A 20,926-nucleotide genomic window follows, 5' to 3' on the forward strand; every position below is an offset into this window, starting at 1 on the left:
ATGCCGCCGGTCGAACAGACGCTTGCGAGCTATCTGTCTTCCTCCGCGGCATCGTCTTTGAAGGCTCGTGCTCTGCCCACTAAGCCGCTGCGCACTACTTCATCCTTAGTGGGCAGGGGGTATGCGGCAACAGGTCAGGCTGGGGCGTGTCTGCACACGATGGCAACGTTGCAGGCGTACCAAGCTGAACTGCTGTGAGAGCTAGATGAGAGCGGGGATATTAGAGCTGATGATATCTCCGATCTCAGGAGGACCGCCGATCTCGCCCTCCATGCCACCAGGGAGTCGGCCCACGCCATCGGCCGCTCCATGGCAGCCATGGTGGCAACGGAGAGGCATTTGTGGCTGACCCTGTCTGATATGAGTCCTACAGACAGGGTCTGCATCCTGGATGCCCCGCTTCAGCCTTCTGGCCTGTTCGGCGACGCTGTCCATTCCGTCGTCGACAGGTTCCAGGAGGCTCGCAAGCAAGCGGGGGCGTTCCGGCGGTTCCTCCCCCACCGCTCTCTAGCTCAGGAGGCTGCTGGGCGGGAGCAGCTTCCTCCTCCGCGTGCCAGCTCCTCACACAGGGCAGCGCAGAAGCAGAGCGTCGCCTCTCGTGCTCCCCCGCAGAGGAGCCAAGGTCGGCGGCGCTCTGCCCCGGGGACCTCGCAACCTAAGACAGATCTGAGGGCTGTCTTGGCGGCTAGAAGGTCCTCGGTGAAGAGGTCCTGATGGGCGAGCCCCAGGACCGTGGAGGGCGACCCCTACTGGGGTGGAGCGTTGACCTTCTCCCCCCGGTGCCCTCCGGGGACTTGTCTGCCAACCCTGCCGTTGTCCCAGGGCGCAGCTGGTCCCAGCGAGCGTTTATCTCAGGTCTTTCCGCCCGTAAGCACAGCGGAGCCGAGAAACTCGCCTCAGCCGCCAGATCACGCGTCTCCTTCCGGTGCGCCGCATGGAGACAGCGGTCTGGCTGCGTCTCTTACACCAGAGGTCAGTCTCGAGAGACTGATTCCCTTAGTAGATAATTTGGCAGCCTGGCAGCGGCTGCCGAATGTGTCTCGTTGGGTCCTGCATACCATAGTGAATGGATATCGCATTCAGTTCGGCGGGTCATCCCCGCCATTCAACGAGGTTGTTGCGACTGCGGTCCGCCCCGAGCAGGCTCTGGTGCTGGAACAGGAAGTCGTTACTTTGCTGAGGAAGGAAGCCATTGAGTTGGTTCCTCCTCATGAAGTTCATACCGGCTTCTACAGCCGGTACTTCATTGTTCCAAAGAAGGATGGGGGGCTGAGGCCCATACTGGACTTGCGTCTGCTGAACCGCTCAGTCAGAAAACTGAAGTTCAAAATGCTCACTGTCAAGCAGGTCGTGTCTCAAATCAGGTCTGAGGACTGGTTTGTCACGATAGACCTCAAAGACGCCTATTTCCATGTCTGCATCCTTCCTTCTCACAGGAAGTTCCTGAGGTTCGTTTTCGGGGGCAAAGCGTACCAGTATCGGGTTCTTCCCTTCGGCCTAGCACTCTCACCCCGCACTTTCACCAAGTGTGAGGATGCGGCACTGGTCCCGTTGAAACTGCAGGGCATCCGCATACTCAATTATATCGACGATTGGTTGATCCATCAGAGCGGTTGGCGATTCGGCATCGAGATGTCATTCTTGCCCACATGAAAGACTTGGGGTTAAGGCTAAATGCCAGGAAAAGTGCGCTTTCTCCAGCTCAGAGAACCACTAATCTAGGCGTGGTGTGGGATTCGACCACGATGCAGGCTCAGTTGTCCCCTGCTCGGATCGAGTCGATCCTCACGCAGTCAGGAGAGTGTAAGAGGGCCAGTCACTCACTGTCAAGCAGTGGCAGAGGCTGCTTGGGCTTATGGCAGCTGCGTCCAACGTGATTCCGTTCGGCCTGCTGTACATGAGACCCCTACAGTGGTGGCTCAAGACCAGGGAGGTCTCCCTGAGGGAAAACCCGCTCCGCGCTGTCAAAGTGTCATGCCGCTGTATTCGTGCCTTAGACATGTGGAGGAACCCTTGGTTCTTGTCTCAGGGCCCAGTGCTGGGAGCTCCTTGTCGCCGCGTTTCGCTTGTGACGGACGCCTCCCTCACCGGTTGGGGTGCGGTCATGAGTGGCCACCCTGCCCGCGGTCTGTGGAGTGGTCGCCACCTGACGTGGCATATCAACTGGCTAGAGATCCTAGCTGTGTTCCGTGCACTCAAGCACTTCCTCCTGGACCTGAGAGATCACCACGTGCTGGTCCGCACCGACAGCACGGCAGTGGTCTCTTACATCAACCACCAAGGAGGTCTGCGGTCGCGCCCCTTGTACAAGCTGGCACACCAGATCCTTGTGTGGTCCCAGGGCAAGCTCCTATCACTGAGAGCTATGCACATTCCTGGACATCTCAATGTGGGAGCAGACGTCCTGTCGAGACAGGGGCCAAGGCCCGGGGAATGGATGCTTCACCCGAGGTGGTGAAGCAGATTTGGAGAATTTTTGGCCAGGCACAGGTGGACCACTTTGCGACTCGAGAGTCAACGCAGTGTCCCCTCTGGTTCTCTCTAGCTCCTCCAGCTCCTCTGGGACTGGGCGCTATGGTACAGACTTGGCCGAGGCTTCGTCTGTACGCCTTTCCCCCGATCGCTCTGCTCCCGGGAGTTCTGGCGAGAGTGTGCCGGGACGAGGTCAGTCTACTGTTAGTAGCACCGTTCTGGCCGGGCCGAGTATGGTTCTCGGACCTGATTTCTCTCCTCGCTCCGTGGGAAGTGCCCGTCAGGCGGGATCTCCTCTCACAGGCCCGGGGCACTATCGTGCACCCTCGCCCGGAGTTATGGAAGCTGTGGGTGTGGCCCCTGAGGGGGCACAGCTCTTAGCTTCCGGTCTGTCAACCGAGGTTGTCAAGACCATCCTCCAATCCAGAGCTCCCTCCACGAGGAAACTGTACGCCTTGAAGTGGAGGCTCTTCACTTCTTGGTGCGGGGACCACCAGCTCAACCCAGTCAACTGCCCGATGCGCGCAGTTCTGGAGTTCCTGCAGGCCCGTTTCTCCGCAGGGTTAACCCATTCCACTATTAAGGTCTACGTGGCAGCTATTTTGTCATACCACGCCCCTAGTAGTGGCCAGACAGCGGGTAGACACTCCCTAGTTACACATTTCCTCTGCGGGGCGCTGAGGCTGAGGCCGCTGGTAAGGTCCCGCGTCCTTACGTGGGACCTGGCTGTGGTCCTGGAGGCTCTGTGCAAGGCACATTTCGAGCCTATTGAGGAGATAACTGATAGACTCCTCACCATTAAGACCGCTTTCTTGCTGGCTATCACCTCTCTGAGGAGGGTGAGTGACTTTCAGGCCCTGTCTACGGCCTCTATTGACTTTGCGCCCGGCATGGCGAAAGTGTTTCTCTACCCCTGCGTGGGGTATGTACCTAAGGTCCCATCGGTCGTACCACAGCCAGTCGTACTCCAGGCCTTCTGTCCTCCTCCCTTCAGGGAGCCAGACCAGGAGAAGCACAACTGTTTGGTCATCCCTGTGGAGGAAATCGGACCAACTGCTTGTGTGCTATGGTCCCCCTAAGAGGGGTCTTCCTGCTACGAAACCCACTCTTAGCAGGTGGATAGTGGATGCCATCTCTCTGGCATACGAGGCCTCTGAGCGTCCCCCGCCGTTGGGAGTCAGAGCGCACTTGACCCGAGTTGTGGGGGCCTCCAAGGCCTGCTGGGTAGGTGTCCCGGTTCAGGACATCTGCAACGCTGCTGGGTGGTCCACGCCCCTGACTTTCGCCAGGTTCTATAACCTCGACATCCGAGCCACTCCAGGCTCATCCGTCCTATTGTCCTGACACCAGGCAGGGACTTGTCAGTCTGGCGGCGTTGGTATCTCATTCCCAAAGCGTCGCTGGACGCAGCTCGAAGTTCCTGGAAGGGAACGTCTCAGGTTACGGATGTAACCATGGTTCCCTGAAGGGAACAAGACGCTGCGTCCTTTGGCCACACTTCCGGCATCCCTGTCCGTGCTTGCTTCATGACTTGGAGCTGATGCCGGCTCCACCGCACGTGCTTATATACTTCCTGGTCGTGACGTCACCCCGCCCGTGATGCCTCGCCCTCCTTCGGACTGATTACACCTGATATTCAGAGCATGGTCACGCTGATGGCGTTCCCAAAGCGTCGCTGGACGCAGCGTCTCGTTCCCTTCAGGGAACCATGGTTACATCCGTAACCTGAGACGTTTCTTTCCGTCTCCTCTCCCTTTTTAAAGTGTAAGCGATGTTTTAATACCTCATTCATTCACACTGCAAAATTGCTTTTCTTACTGAGTATTTTTGTCCTATTTCAAGTACGAACGTTTAAAAATTCTTAAGTTAAGATGCACTTTCTTTAGATGAAAAATGATGTAGATATTTAGTCTTGTTAAAATATAAAATTGTTCTCCATAGGCTAAGAAAAATAATCTTAATGCAAACGGAAACAAGAATAGGCTATTTTTTATTTCTTACCCCATTGCCAGATAATTTGTAAAATAAAATAATATTTTAAATATATTTTTTCCCTTCATGGAAACAAGACGAAATACGTTATAGCCTATTATTTATGCTATTTTATATATATATATATATATATATATATATATATATATATATATATATATATATATATATATATATTATTATTTATTTATTTATTTTTTTACACCGTATACATGTGCATATTTATTTGAGCGGTATTTTAAATGGTAGTTTTCTTTAAAACATCGGAGATGCAAAGCACATTATAAGTCCTGTATGTAGATTATAAGGAAAGTGTGCATCGCTCTCACGGTCTTTCTGAGAATTTTTTCCTGCACAAATCCGTCAAAGAGGAGTTTTCACAGGACTGCAGGTCAGTGGTGTAGCAATGGGTTTAAATGAGGCTAATCTGATAAATTATGTTCACTTGATAACATCTTTCTGTGACCTGTGGAAGTAACCCAATAATCAGAATTTCCTTCCGGATTTCCAGTGTGGTTGGATGCATTGATGAGAAGCATATCCCCTCCATCGCATCTTCTGAAACTGATTACTGTATGAAATGGAAGGATGCCAGATGGAGGGGTAGTACGAGCCATGACCATCACCACAGCTGTTAAATAAACTAATTATTCACAATTTTTGGTGATCTTTATTTCCTAATACAAAAGCAAAAGTTATTCTTTTTACTTTTGGATTTTAGAAATCTTCCAATACTTTACCATCTCCTCTTCATCTGTCAGTGGTGCTGGTGCAGGTTCTGCCTTCTTGCTGTCGACAAGTCAATTTTATTACTCTAATTAAGAAATGTAACAGGTTGGATTAGAGAATATTTAATTATGTGAAAAGAGTGTTTTAGATTATGTGGAAAAAGCTGCAGCGCATTGAAATAGACATTGAATGATATTTAATGTTAAATGTCTGTAAAGTCATTTAGCCCACACCCATGAACTTTTCATGTTTAAAACTTTACCTTGATTGAATTGTGTTTGTATACTTTCTTTTTAGCTGCTGCCACGTTCTTGTTTCTTTTTCTGTATTTTTCCTTTTTTATTTTATTTATTTTTTCGTGGCCATGAGATACCATTAAAATGAATATTAGTTCAATAATTTACAGTTTTCACCTCTGATATTATACCCAGATAGCACACGTACCTCTGCAAGATGTCTGTTAAAGACCTCTTGATCTGGAAAGCATCTGCTGTTTCCAAACGTCTGACAGACGTCTTTCAGATGTCAGTTCTACATACATTCTAAATCATAGACGTCTATTAGATGTCTTTAAGATGTTTATTTGACATCTAAAAGGAAACATCCTATAGACGTATTGCAGATGAGCAAACACCCTAAAAAATGTCTTGCAGATGTAAATGCAGACATAAAATAGATGTCTCAGAGATGTACGTGGGCTATCAGGTTATTAAGTTATAGACAGTTATTAAGAATTAATGTTACGCATTGACGGAAGTACGCGCGCTGACGTCTTTTTGGCTGGAGCTATTGCCATGGTGAATCGTAATTTCGGCGCTCTGCTGATCAGGACTCTTCATAGTCTTGGTGCACGCGCTTAACTCAGAGTCAACCTACTTAGAGTTGAGTAAACTAACTCAGTTCAGCTGTCCTGTAACCGAAAACTCAGAGTTTCCATCTCAAAGTCAACTCAGAATCCAAGTTTAAACTCCGAGTTGGTTGAACCTCCTTATTGAAATGAGTCCCCGCTCAAATGTTTGACTTTGCTAATATTTTTTTCTGAAGAAAGACAGACATATAGGGATGAAAGGCCAAATTTTAAATGTCATGGATGAATATGTAGTGATTAATCCAAAGATGGCAATTTTCACCTGAGATTTAGAGCCAAATTACAAGGGGGTAAAAATGACTTCAGAAAGATGGCAGCATCATAATGTTATTTTTACACCGAGATTGGTAGGTCTGTTAGTAAAATCTGTTGACTTTAGCAATCGTTGTGGCATTATGTGCTGGTGGTGACCAGTCAAAAATGGAGAAACAACATTACTTATTCTTCAGACATTCTGTTTTAAATACGATAAGTATCATCTGTATACAAAGTGACCAACATTTGCTTTTCAGCCAGTAAAATAGATCATATAGGTCAAGTAGCTGTACAGGAAATTAAGTTTCCACAATTTATTTATATATTGCAGAAACGACCTAGGTTACGTATGTAACCCAGGTTCCCTGAAGGGAACGAGAGCTGCGTCCGGAGACGCTATGGGAACGCCATCAGCGTAACCGACGCTCTGAATATCGTCTACAACAAGTCCAATAGAAGGGCGAGGCGTCACGGGCGGGGTGACGTCACGGCCAGGAGGTATATAAGCACGTGAGGCAGAGCCCGCATCAGCTTCATGTCATGAAGCAAGCGCTGGCAGGGATGCCGGAAGTATGGCTTCGAGACGTAGCTCTCGTTCCCTTCAGGGAACCTGGGTTACATACGTAACCTAGGTCGTTCCCTTCCAGGAACGTCGAGCTGCGTCCGGAGACGCTATGGGAATGCTATACCAACGCCGCCAGACTGACAAGTCCCTGCCTGATGTCAGGCCAAGAGGACAGAAGAGCCTGTAGTGGCTCGGATGTCGAGGTCGTAACCTGGCGAAGTCAAGGGCGTGGACTACCCAGCAGCGTCGCAGATGCCCTGATCGGTACACCTGTCCAGAAAGGCCTTGGAGGCCGCCATACCTCTGGTTGAGTGCACTCTGACTCCCACGGATGGGCAAGCCCAGAGGCCTCGAAAGCAAGATTGACAGCATCCACCATCACTTACTAAGAGTGGGCTACCAAGCCCTTACCCTCTTATGGTGCGTTCACACCAGACGCGAATGAAGCGTTAAGCGCGAGTGATTTACATGTTAAGTCAATGCAAAGACAAGAATAGACATCCTGCGGTGCGATTCGCGCGAATGAGGCGGCGCGAGTGACGCGATTCGCGCGAATGACGCGGCGCGAATTGAGCGTTTCGAGCGTTTGACGAATCGCGCAAGTTCAAAAATCTGAACTTTGGTGGATATTCGCGCCGCGCTAACCAATCAGGAGCTTGTTCAAGTAGTGACGTGATTACGAGCGAGGCAGAAATCAAAACAACAATAGAGGACTAAATCATCGTAGCTGTATCCGGAGCTGTACTATAGACCAAAGATTACCTGTTAGATTTACCCAAAACAAATTATATCTTATGTTTATCCACTACAGAGACATCAGAGCCAGCGGCAAATGTCAGAAGGACTAGCCGAGGTTATGCTCCTCTCTTCGGGATACATGAGCACGAGCGCCCGGTGATCGCCTGGAGCTCGCGGCTCCGAAATCGGCGAAGCACATTTACACATTTCCACAAGCACATTTCCAACTACGCGCGAATAGCGTGATTTATTCGCGCAAGTCGCGTCCGGTGTGAACGCAACATTAGGCGGACCAAGGCCCTCGAGCAGTTGGTCCGACTTCCTCCACAGGGCAGCTCTGTGGATGTACGTGCCCAGCGCTCACACTGGACACATACGGTTGTGCTTCTCCTGGCCGAAGGGAGGAGGACAGAGGCCTGGAGTACGACCGGCTGTGGTACGACCGTTAGAACCTTCGGTACGTACCCCATTTTTCAGGGGTAGAGAAAGACTTTCGCCGAACCGGGCACACAGTCAACATCGAAGGGGCCGCAGACAGGGCCTGAAGGTGACCACCCTCCTCAGAGAATGATGGCTAACCAGAAGACGGTCTTGGAGGTGAGGAGTCTATCTGTTATCTCCTCGACATGCTCAAAGGTGCTCACACCGAGCCTCGGAACCGCAGCCAGGTCCCACGTGGGGACATGATCGTACAGGAGGCCTCAGCCTCCGCGCACCGAAGGAAACATGTAACTAGGGGGTATCTGCCCACTGACTGGCCACCGATAAGGGCGTGGTATGACAAATAGCTGCCACGTAGACCTTAGTAGTGGAGTGGGTTAACCCTGCGGAGAAACGGGCCTGCAGGAACTCCAGAACTGCACTAACTGGGCAGTTGACTGGGTCAAGGTGGCGGTCTCCGCACTTCAACATACAGTTTCCTCGTGGAGGGAGCTCTGGATTGAAGGAGGGTCTCGGCAACCTCAGTCGATAGACCGGAAGCTATGAGTTGCGCCTGCTAGAGGCCAAACCCACAGCTTCCATAGCTCCGGGCGAGGGTGCACAATGGTGCCCCCGGCCTGTGAGAGGAGATCTCTCCTGATCGGTACCGGCCACGGGGTGCCGTCAAAGGGAGAAATCAGGTCCGAGAACTAAACTCGGCCCGGCCAGAACGGTGCTACTAACAGTAGACTGACCGCGTCCCGGCGCACTCTCGCCAGAACTCCCGGGAGCAGAGCGATCGGGGAGGGAGGGCGTACAGACGGAGCCTCGGCCGCGTCTGTACCATAGTATCCAGTCCCGGAGGAGCTGGAGGAACTAGAGAAAACCAGAGGGGACATTACGCTGACTCTTGAGTCGCGAACAGGTCCACCCGTGCCTGGCCAAAAACCTTCCAAATCTGCTTCACCACACCTCTGGGTGAAGCATCCATTCCCCGGGCCTCAGCCCCTGTCTCAACAGAACGTCTGCTCCTACATTGAGATGCCCAGGCATGTGCACAGCTCTCAGAGAACGGAGCTGGCCCTGGGACCACACAAGGGTCTGGTGTACCAGCTTCTACAAGGGGCGCGACCGCAGACCTCCTTGGTGGTTGATGTAAGAGACCACTGCCGTGCTGTCGGTGCGGACCAGCACGTGGTGATCTCTCAGGTCCGGGAGGAAGTGCTTGAGCGCACGGAACACAGCTAGGATCTCTAGCTGGTTGATATGCCACGTCAAGTGGCGACCACTCCACAGACCGCGGGCAGGGTGGCCACTCATGACCGCACCCCAACCGGTGAGGGAGACGTCCGTCGCTAAGGAAACACGGCGACAAGGAGCTCCCGGCACCAGGCCCTAGGACAAGAACCAAGGTTTCCTGCACGAGTCTAAGGCACGGTTTCTCCATACAATGCCGTGATCCTTGACAATGCGAAGCGAGTCTCCCCTCAGGGAGACCCCCTTGGTCTTGAGCCACCACTGTAGGGGCCTCATGTAGAGCAGGCCAGAAGGAATCACACTGGACGCAGCTGCCATGAGCCCGAGCAGTCTCTGAAACTGCTTGTCAGTGAATGGCTGGCCTTTCCGCACTCTCTCGACTGCCGTGAGGATTGACTCGATCCGAGCAGGGGATAACCGCGCCTGCGTCGTGGTCGAATCCCACACCACGCCTAGATAAGTGGTTCTCTGAACTGGAGAAAGCACACTCTTCTTGGCGTTTAGTCTTAACCCCAGATCATGTGGGCGAGAATGACATCTCGATGCCTACCCACCAACCGCTCTGATTGAGCGAGAATCAACCAATCGTCGATAAAATTGAGTATGCGGATGCCCTGCAGTCAGATCTGGTGGATACGGGAGAAGATAGTTTCTTTTCTCTTCTCTTCTCTTTTATATACCCGCCAGCCAGATCAGCCTTTTTTTTCTACGAGCCCAACGAGCGCAGCCGCCGCTCTGCCTCGGCAGAGTGGGGTTGGCTTTATTTGTGCTTGTGCAACACTAGAGTTTACAACGCTCATCACCGTCTTTCTCATCCACCTCCTCGGTAGGAAGACAAGCGGGGCGTCAAGCCCTCTCTCTGGGGGAAGAGAACCGCTTCCGAGCACAGAGAGCGGGCGCTGGATCTGCTTTTTTTTCTTTGATCCATATGCGAGCCGTGCGAGCGCAGCCACCGCTCTATCCTTCTTTTGCAAAAAGCGGGACCGACAGCGCGCTTTCCTTCTATATACATTGGGGCGACAGAGGCGTCAACCTCCTCGGAGGAAGAAAGACGAAGCGTTGAGCCCTCGTCTCGGGGGGAAGAGACCGCTTCCGAACCGAGAGACAGGGCGCCAGATCTGGCGGATACGGGAGGAGATAGGGCATTCCCGTCTCACTCTCGTCCGCCAAATCAGCCTGTGAGTCCCACGAGTGCAGCCGCTGCTCTGCCTAGGCAAAAGCGGGGCCAGCACCACACGGGGAGCTCACAAAGGCTCCCTCCTCGAAGAGAGCCCTCCGAGTGCGGAGTGTCTTTTTTTTTTCTCACAACGCGGGCAGTCAGCTCCCTCGAGAGCCGCTGCCGCGCGCTCCGCACTCGGGTAGACCACGCACAGATCATGTGTGTCCCCACTCATAATGTAACGCAAGCAGAGGACTAGCACACAATCTGAAACGCGATCTAGGATCGCCCCCTGTTTTGGTCTTAGCTTTAGGGATGTCTACTTTCTTTTCTCAGGACATACAACACTAAATAAGACTCACAAAACAGATATGGACTGACAACACACAGAGCGCTTGCTGAATGACAAAAAGCTGACGCAGGCTCTGCCTCACGTGCTTATATACCTCCTGGCCGTGACGTCAAGCCGCCCGTGACGCCTCGCCCTTCTATTGGACTTGTTGTAGACGATATTCAGAGCGTCGGTTACGCTGATGGTGTTCCCATAGCGTCTCCGGACGCAGCTCGACGTTCCTGGAAGGGAACTTAATTTATATTTAGAAAATTTGGTAATTCTGTATGTTGTCTGAGCGTTGGCATCCTCGGAGGTCCTCTGAGGGGTTGGCATTATCTTTTCTCAGGTGTTCGGTCATCTCAGATCATTTAAGGGTTGGATCCAGACTGAAGCTTCTGTAATTCCTAGTTACCACGGGATGTTAATCCCGTGGCAGAAACAGAGAAACAAATAGAGACATAATTAGCGTAGCTGCTGTTCCATCTAAGCAAAAATGATTTGTTCAACCCAACGTTATCAGGAAGGCTATTCCAAAGTTTAGGAGCCAAATGTGAAAAAGCTCTACCTCCTTTAGTGGACTTTGCTATCCTAGGCACTACCAAAAGTCCAGAGTTTTGCGACCTTAAGGAGCGGGTTGGATTGTAGCGTGGTAGAAGATAAGTTAGGTACGCAGGAGCTAAACCATTTAGGGCCTTATAGGCAAGTAATAATATTTTGTAAATGATACGGAACTGAATAGGTAGCCAGTACAGAGACTGTAAAATTGGGGTAATATGATCATATTTTCTTGATCTGGTAAGAACTCTAGCCGCTGCATTTTGGACTATCTGTAGCTTGTTTATTGAAGATGCAGGACAACCAGCTAGCAGTGCATTACAATAGTCCAGTCTAGAGTTCATGAATGCATGGACTAGCTTTTCTGCATCAGAAACAGGTAGCATGTTTCGAAGCTTGGCAATGTTTCTAAGATGGAAGAATGCTGTTTTTGTAACATGGGAAATATGATTTTTAAAGGACAAGTTGCTGTCTAATATAACACCCAGATTTTTGACTTTAGAGGATGTGACAGTGCATCCGTCTAGTTGTAAATTGTAATCCAAGAGATTCTGTGTATTGTTTTTTGGTCCAATAAGTAATATCTCTGTCTTATCTGAATTTAATAGGAGGAAATTATTGGTCATCCAATCTTTTAAATTTTTTACACAATCTATTACCTTAGATAGTTTAGAAGTTTCACCTGGTTTTGTTGAGATATATAGTTGAGTATCATCAGCATAGCAATGAAAACTAATCCCGTATTTTCTAATAATATTACCAAGAGGCAACATGTATATTGAAAATAGAAGAGGACCTAGGACTGATCCTTGTGGTACTCCATACTTTACTGGTGATAATTGTGATGACTCTCCATTTAAATGAACAAAGTGGTAGCGATCGGACAGGTATGATTTAAACCACCTTAAAGCCTGCCCTTGAATACCAATATGGTTTTGTAGTCGATCTATGAGTATATCATGGTCTATAGTGTCAAACGCAGCACTAAGATCAAGTAATACTAGCAATGAGATGCAGCCTTGATCTGAAGCAAGAAGCAAGTCATTTGTAATTTTAACAAGTGCAGTTTCTGTGCTATGGTGAGGCCTGAAACCTGACTGAAATTCTTCATAGAGATCATTTTTTTGCAAGAAGGAGCACAATTGAGCAGACACAACTTTTTCTAAAATTTTTGACATAAACGGAAGATTTGAAATGGGTCTGTAATTTGCCAGTTCATTAGAATCTAGTTGTGGTTTCTTAATAAGAGGCTTAATAACCGCCAGCTTGAATGGTTTTGGGACGTGACCTAAGGCTAACGATGAGTTAATAATATTGAGAAGCGGTTCTTCTGCTAAGGGCAACAACTCTTTCAGTAGTTTAGTGGGTATAGGATCTAATAAACACGTTGTTGGTTTAGATGCACTGATAAGTTTATTTAGCTCTTCCTGTCCTATAGTTGTAAAGCACTGCAGTTTTTCTTTGGGTGCGATGAATGAAGCTGAAATACTAGACGCAGTAGAATCTACATTTGTTATTGTATTTCTGATGTTATCTATTTTATCAGTAAAGAAATTCATAAAATCATTACTATTAAATTGTGAGGGAATATTTAGATCGGGCGGTGTCTGTTTATTTGTTAGTCTAGCCACTGTGCTAAATAAGAACCTTGGATTGTTTTGGTTATTATCTATGAGTTTGCGGATATGCTCTACCCTGGCAGCTTTTAGAGCCTGTCTATAGCTGGACATACTGTTTTTCCACGCAATTCTAAAAACTTCCAAGTTAGTTTTTCTCCATTTGCGCTCAAGAATACGAGTTTCTTTCTTGAGAGAATGGGTATAACTGTTGTACCATGGCACAGTACATTTTTCTCTAACCTTTTTCAATTTGAGGGGGGCAACAGCTTCTAATGTATTAGAGAAGATAGTGCCCATGTTGCTAGTTATTTCGTCTAGTTCATGTGTATTTATGGGTACACAGAGCAGTTGAGATAAATTAGGCAGGTTATTTGTGAATCTGTCTTTGGTGGCTGGAACAATAGTTCTGCCCAGACGATAACGCGGAGCCATATAATTAATATCAGTAATACGCAGCATGCACGATACAAGGAAATGATCAGTAACATCATCACTTTGAGGTATGATATCTATATCGGTAAGATCAAGTCCATGCGATATAATTAAATCTAGCGTATGATTAAAACGATGAGTGGGCCCGGTGACGTTTTGCTTGACTCCAAAAGAGTTTATTAGGTCAGTAAACGCAAGTCCTAGCACATCATTTGTATTATCAACGTGAATGTTAAAATCTCCGACAATTAGCAGTTTATCAACATTAACCAATAGATCTGAGAGGAAATCTGCAAATTCTTTTAGGAAATCTGTATATGGCCCTGGCGGTCTATACACAGTAGCCAGAGCAAGAGATAAGAGAGATTTATTTTGCATATCTAACAGTGTAACATTAAGCAGAAGTATTTCGAATGACTTAAACCTCCTGTATCCTGTTTTCTGAGTAACATTGAGAATATCACTATATATTGTTGCCACACCGCCGCCACGGCCAGTCTGACGGGGCTCATGTTTATAACAGTAGCTCGGTGGAGTAGACTCATTTAGACCAAAATATTCATTTGGTTTCAGCCAGGTTTCAGTCAGGCAGAGTACATCAAAATTATTATCTGTGATCATTTCATTTACAATAACTGCTTTGGGTGCGAGTGATCTAATATTTAGGAGCCCAAGCTTCAAAAATTGTTTTTGTTCATTTATTTTGTGTTTTTCTGGTTTAATCACGATCAGATTTTTTCTAGATCCTGCATTAAATTTATATTTTGACCTCGCTATTCGGGGGACAGACACAGTCTGTATAGATTGGACAACGCGGGTACTTCTATCATTTAAGTGGGTAGAACAAAAGTCATTTGAGAATTGACTTACTAGTCAGATGGAGCGTAGCGTCCTGGAGATGTTGTCCGACAGGAGTTCCGCTCCGACTCTGCTGGGGTGCAGGCCATCAGCACGGAAAAGCCTAGGACGCTCCCAGAAAAGATTCCAATTATTTACAAAGAGCAGTTTCTGTTCTTTACACCATGACAATAACCATTCGTTTAAAGCAAACAGTCTACTGAACCTTTCGTGTCCTCGTCGATACGTCGGAAGTGGACCTGACACGATGATCTTCGCCGCGGGCGATGTGCTGCGTACCGTCTCGATCAGGCTCCTGTAGTCCCTCTTCAGTGTCTCCGTCTGCCGCAGCTTGATGTCGTTAGTCCCCACGTGCAGCACGACAGCCCGGATGCTCTCATCGCCCTTCAGGATCGCGGGTATCTGCGCAGAAACATCGAGAACTCGAGCACCGGGGAAACAGTGTGTGTGCACTTTACCTTCAGCTAGCGTAGCACGGACGTGCCGGACGATGGAGCTTCCGACGATCACAGCGTCGCGTTCCGTCTCGCGGAGGGGAGCGAAGCGGTTCCGGGTGGAGATCTCGAAGACCGGAGGCGGCGAGTTGTCTCCCAGGGCCTGGCTCGCGTCTTCCGCTGCTGTTGTTGCACCCAGGGTCCGTGGCGTCCCGGCGCCGGAGTGAAGGACATCTGTGAAGACCGCGTCCTGGGTGCACAGTGTCTGTATAGAGAAACGCACGGAGTAGAGGTAGTGGGAGTGTTAGCAGCGTGCTGTATACTTACCCCGGACTTGTGAGCTTCAGCCCGGGATGTTTCCAGCGCGGCTCTCCTCTCTCTCAGCTGGGCCTGCTTCTCCACCAGGTCGCGGATCTGCTTCTCCACAGCCTCCAGCTCCAGCTGCACCGAATGCAGCTCGAACGTGTCCTCACCTGCACTCAAAGGTAGACACAAATCCGCCATTTAAGCAAATAAGAGTGAGACAAAGGCAATGTGTGTGAATAGAGTATTAGCAGTGTAAGCTAGATTAGCGGCAGGCACACTGCCTATGCTAACGGGCTATAAGCTAATAGCAAACACGAGAAATCAAAATAAAACTAGTGATAACAAGGCGCTCCGATTGTTTTTGTTTTAGAATGCTATTGTGGATATATTCACACGTTATAAAAACGAAAAAGATAGTGTATAAAATAGTTTTAAGATAAAAAAAATAGACGATAAAGAATCAACTTGACAGAGCTCAAACTCAAAACACGTCTTCTGAGGTCAGATTTGGTAGCTGAGCTGAACCAGACAGTTAATGAAGTGTAGAGGACCGATTCAATGATGGCAGAGTAGAACTGTTTCAGCAGCTCCTGTGGCAGGTCGAACTTCCTCAGCTGGCGGAGAAAGTACAACCTCTGCTGGGCCTTTTTAACAATGGACTCAATGTGAGTGGCCCACTTCAGGTCCTGAGAGATGAATAAAAAGACATCTCTTGCTTCATCCGATTCGACCCCAGGTAGTCTTTGATGGCATTTTGTTGATTTTTACTTTCCACTAAGGCAGGCCCTTTCACCTCCCCACAGAATAACTCACAGTGACTCTGTATCCAGCACAACACTGGGCCAAAGTCTCTTACAAACTTCCACTTTATGTCCTCTTGGCACTCCTGTTAAAAATACAGAATACGTGTGTGTTGGTCCACTAAATATTTGTCATACTAAATAGTATTTACCTCATCATTTTGCATACAAGAATATTTATGATTTTAAACCACAAAAATCAATCACTACAGTATCTAGAGAAATGCCACCACCATACCTCCATATCTTTCTTTACTGTTGAAACAGCAGCAGGAACCCCTCATCACAGCAGAACTGCTCTGCATCAGGCTAGGACCAAAAAATTGTAGAATGCTGTAAAACACGACAAACAAACATTGACAATCATTATGTGATCTTCCCATTAATATAGAATGATACAAAGATAATTTGTCCAGCAATTCATAGTGAAATGATGTGGTTGCTCAACCAAGTTACTGTGCAAGGGTACTGTGATCAGTGTATATCATTAAAAATATCATATGTATGTGAGTGAGTGTTTTTGTGTGTGTGTGTGTGGTGTGGTGTGGTGTGGGGTGGTAAGTACATATGTGTGAGTTGATGAGATGAGTGTTATAAACAAATTGCACATTCAGTCAACATTCATTACATGTTGTAAGAATCAGTGCACTAATAAATATATAGTGCAATGATTTTTTATGGCATAAAATAAACTCTAACTGAACGTGCAATTTTTTTAATAACCCTTTTTTTTATAATAGCTACATAACACTCTTACCTACTCATATACACACTCTATCCCTCTCACATATGTATTTACCTCTCCACACACACATGATATTATAACTAACTCAGACATAAATATACTTTTACTTTACTTTTAGTCATTTAGCAGACGCTTTTGTCCAAAGCGACTTACAAATAAGAAAAAGTAACTAAAACTAAAAGTTAAAACTCTATAAATACTATATACCCACACATTTAAGAAAATAAATAAATTAAATAAAATTGAAAAATGCATACAACAACATTTCAATAGTAAACATATAAATGAAAACAAATAAAATAAAAAGCGATACTTATATCCCTTGCCGGTGTCCCTGCACGGTGGAGTCGCAAAAATATATGCCCTTTACGTTGCACAAGGCTTAATTTTTGGAAAAAAAATTAACCATATAAATTTATTAAAAAATGTAACTACATTACATTGGTTTACTATAAAACCAATACTAAAATGTTCAGAAAATCACAAGGTTCTTGCACAAGGTTCTGTTTTTGAAAGTAGCATTTTATGTGTTTTATAATAATTTTACAACTTTTAATGTATGCAATAATACAAACCCATTTTTTTTTACTTCATATTTCACATTAATCCAGCGTCCTAAAATACCAGAAACTTACTGCATTTCATTCCTTTCACATGACTGAATCTGCTGTACTAATGAATAATAATAACAAGAAGAAGACGAAGACGAAGAAATTCCTGTTAAAATCAAATACAAATCATTATTGTAGTATTTTTCTTTCTTTGTTCTATTTTTGGACAGATTTCAAGGAATATATTCAATAATAGATTTGTTTTTCTTATATTTGTCTTTACCTGAAGTGAGATCTCAGCTGTATATATCAAATCAAACATAGTTTACTGTGTCTAGATATCTGTCTTTTTATCTGTCGTCTTGTGTTATATTTTTAAGTAACTTGGATCAAAATGACTTCTGTGTTTTAGCACACTTGTCTAGTTTGTGAGTAAATATTGTTTTAATAAAAAACAGCACATCTTGCTATATTTTTAGTACAATAACTAACAAGGTCTCAAATGTGAATTTAGGCAGCTTAGGAAGATCTGGAATATGAACATAATTACAGAGATAATAAACATCTAAAGCTACAGTCCTTTTGTATATCAGGGTGTCATTTTTCTTTTTTTGTTAGTCAGTTTAAATATTGTAATATAAGTAAATGTTTTCACCTGTTATGGTGTAAATTATTTTAATATAGCCTAATTGTGAATTTCAGTGTTGATGTAACTCTTAAAGTGTGAATTTTGAACAGGCTTTATGTGGAGATGATTAATTTGAGATCATGAGCTTTTCTCTGTTTGTGTCTCGGTCCTCAGGAACACACTCTCAGAGATCCTTCTACACCGGTGTGTCTGGAATCAGTGACTTCCCAGAGTTCACTGCAGTTGGTCTGGTTGATGATGAGCAGTTTATATACTTTGACAGCAACACAATGAAAGCTGTGCCAAAGACAGAGTGGATCAAACAGAATGTTGGAGCAGATTACTGGGACAGAGAGACTCAGACTTGTATTGGCACACATCAGGTCTTCAAAGTCAACATCCAGACCCTAAAGGAACGCTTCAACCAGTCAGCAGGTAAGTTGATAACAAACGTTACACACACAGACAAAGCCATCAGTTTTATCTGCCGGTGAAATATCTCTTCACACAGCGGTAGCACAAACCTCCAGGGGGTAGTGGGGGGGTCCTAGTTTTGATTATTTTACATACTAATGATACAGTGTTAGGAGTACAGCTACCATTTACATAGCATTTACAATATCTTTTATTTTTATTTTATTTAGGCAGTATTAAAGATGTGTTTGTTAAATAAACACTAATATCCACTCAAGACAGATATGTTTACTTTTGTCTTTTTTATTGTACAGTAAGGTAGTGATATTTTTAATATTTCACATTGGGACACTTTTACAATTCATTCATATTTATGACTCAAACATTGTATGTTTCAGTTTTGGCAAAAAGGTTTTAAAACAGCAGAACACACAGACACACACATTACCGTCACACACACACACACACACACACACACACACATATACTGTCACAGACACACAGATCCTAGACATACTATGTAACGCAATTTCTACTGACGGGACGTTCTTCCTGATGTTGGTCTTTAACAATCAGACAGTATCTTCACTGAATTGAGTTGAGCCTAAAACACACTCGACACAGAAACAGTTCATGGTTCAGTTTGATTGGACGTGATGAAAATCACATGACATCCTCTGCAGCGCATCAGAAGACAGCGGCTCCTAATGATTAATTCAGTGAGTGATTCAATCAAACTGATTCATAAGAGTCGTTCATTCTTGAACCGTTACCCAGAACACCCTAGCAACCACACAGCAATCTGTCTGAAAGACATCACTCTCAAATTTTGAGCATTTAAAAGCAATTCAAATTTAAAACTACTTCAAACTTCAGGCTTTTAAAACTGATTTCTCAAGAAACAAAGTTTGACTTGACAATCTTCTTAATCTGTTTCTTCTTTTGTAAGAAACAGTGAAGTGAAATGTGTGAGCAGAGATGCTTTAGATGAGAAGAAAATATTAGAAATTAAATTGTATTATTTTCTATGGGGAAAATATTGATTATAATTATTGCATAAATATTAATTAATACCATGACATTTTCTAAAAATACAAAATATAATTTTTGTTCAATATTTTTTATTAACACTGATTTTACTGAAAATAAAGAAAGCTGACCTGCTGAACTTTAGTGACATTTAAATGCTGTTTTAATACTACAGGAATACAGTTGTGATATAAAAGGAAATAAAACACATGCTTTTCATTTAAGACCTAACAACTACATAGTAACACCCTAGCAACCACTCATAACACCCTAGCAACAACCCAGAACACCCTAGCAACTTCCTAGCAACCATCCAGAGTATCCTATCAACTGCACAGTAACTGCCTAGCAACCACCAAGAACACCCCAGCAACCACATAGCAATCTGTGTCTGAAAAGTTTGCACAAGATTTTTGATGTATTTTACTCACGTGACACAGATCAGATGTTGCACACGAGTAAACAGATCTGATTCTTTCGCATCCATTCAGTCGCTTTCAAATGTGGTTTTAATTCGGATACATATCCGATATCTGGACGTCTGACCTGCGTCTGAACACACAAATCTGATTCCCTTTGGAATAGCTCACATTGATTTTTACTTTCATCTTTTACTGAATAACCTCGAGCTGTCAAATATTTAGATTTTGTGAACTCAGCATACGCACTTGCACAAGATTGATGTTTATATGCAGACAAATCTGTCTATTCACTTTTCCTGGATGCTTGTATATATTAGTACAAACCAGTTCCATTAGCCAATCATAATTGCTCTCATCTTTATGTCGATGTTTGGTTTTGTGTTGAAAAAGAAGACTGGAAAACATTCTGCTTAATTATCAAGTCTTTAAGATTGTATTAGAGAAAGTGAGAATGGTGAGTGTGATATAATGATCTGTGTTGTTTCTCTCAGGTGTTCACACACTCCAGGAGATGTACGGCTGTGAGCTGGATGATGATGGCACCACACGAGGATACATGCAGTATGGTTATGATGGAGAGGACTTCCTCAGTCTGGATAAGAGCTCCCTCATCTGGACTGCTGCTAATCCTCAAGCTGAGATTACCAAAATCAAATGGGAGGCTGATAGAACTATTGCAGAATACTGGAAAGCATATCTGGAGAATGAATGCATTGAGTGGCTGCAGAAGTATGTGGGATATGGCAAGGACACTCTGGAGAGAAAAGGTAATTATATCAGTTTCTGGGTCACTGCAGACCACAGCATATAGTGAGTGCTTATCATAACTGCATTCACATTTTTAGCAAGAAATAGAGCCCTTATATGCATCACAAAACAATATTCATCTGCTTAAAAACCAGAACAGAATGTAAATACCATACAGGAGATATGTATGATATAAACCTGCATATTTCACATGTTGGGCATCACTGGAGTATCTGTACCAGATCTAGTTTAAGAAGTGTGCTGCCAGAAAACAGATAATACAGAATGAAGGGAAAATATGTATTCCTCAGCATAATAATATTATTACACATAGTTTGGTATTTGTGAAGGGCTTTTTTTTTTTTTTTAGATTAGATTAGATTAGATTAGATTCAACTTTATTGTCATTATGCAGAGTACAAGTACAGAGCTAATGAAATGCAGTTAGCATCTAACCAGAAGTGCAAGAATATAGTGTTATATACATATAAGTGCAGAGTAAATGAAGATATGATTTACAGAATGTACAGTGGAATTGCTATATACAGTATTGAGCAGAGTATATACAGAATATAAATAGGAATGCAATGTAGGGAT

General features: G+C 45.4%; 1 protein-coding gene across 1 annotated transcript in view; it reads left to right on the forward strand.

Moving 5' to 3' along the window:
* Positions 1-20,926, forward strand: part of LOC306847471 (BOLA class I histocompatibility antigen, alpha chain BL3-7-like) — a gene marked incomplete at both ends in the record, with an annotated part of 31,003 nt that continues 10,077 nt past the window's right edge. The window contains 3 exons of the mRNA XM_079381415.1: positions 1-133; positions 17,892-18,152; positions 20,074-20,349. Of these exons, the coding sequence (XP_079237541.1) occupies positions 1-133; positions 17,892-18,152; positions 20,074-20,349 (670 nt within the window). The remainder of the gene's footprint in view (positions 134-17,891; positions 18,153-20,073; positions 20,350-20,926) is intronic.

The sequence above is a fragment of the Barbus barbus genome (genome assembly GCF_936440315.1).
Source record: "Barbus barbus genome assembly, chromosome: 27".
NCBI lineage: Eukaryota > Metazoa > Chordata > Actinopteri > Cypriniformes > Cyprinidae > Barbus > Barbus barbus.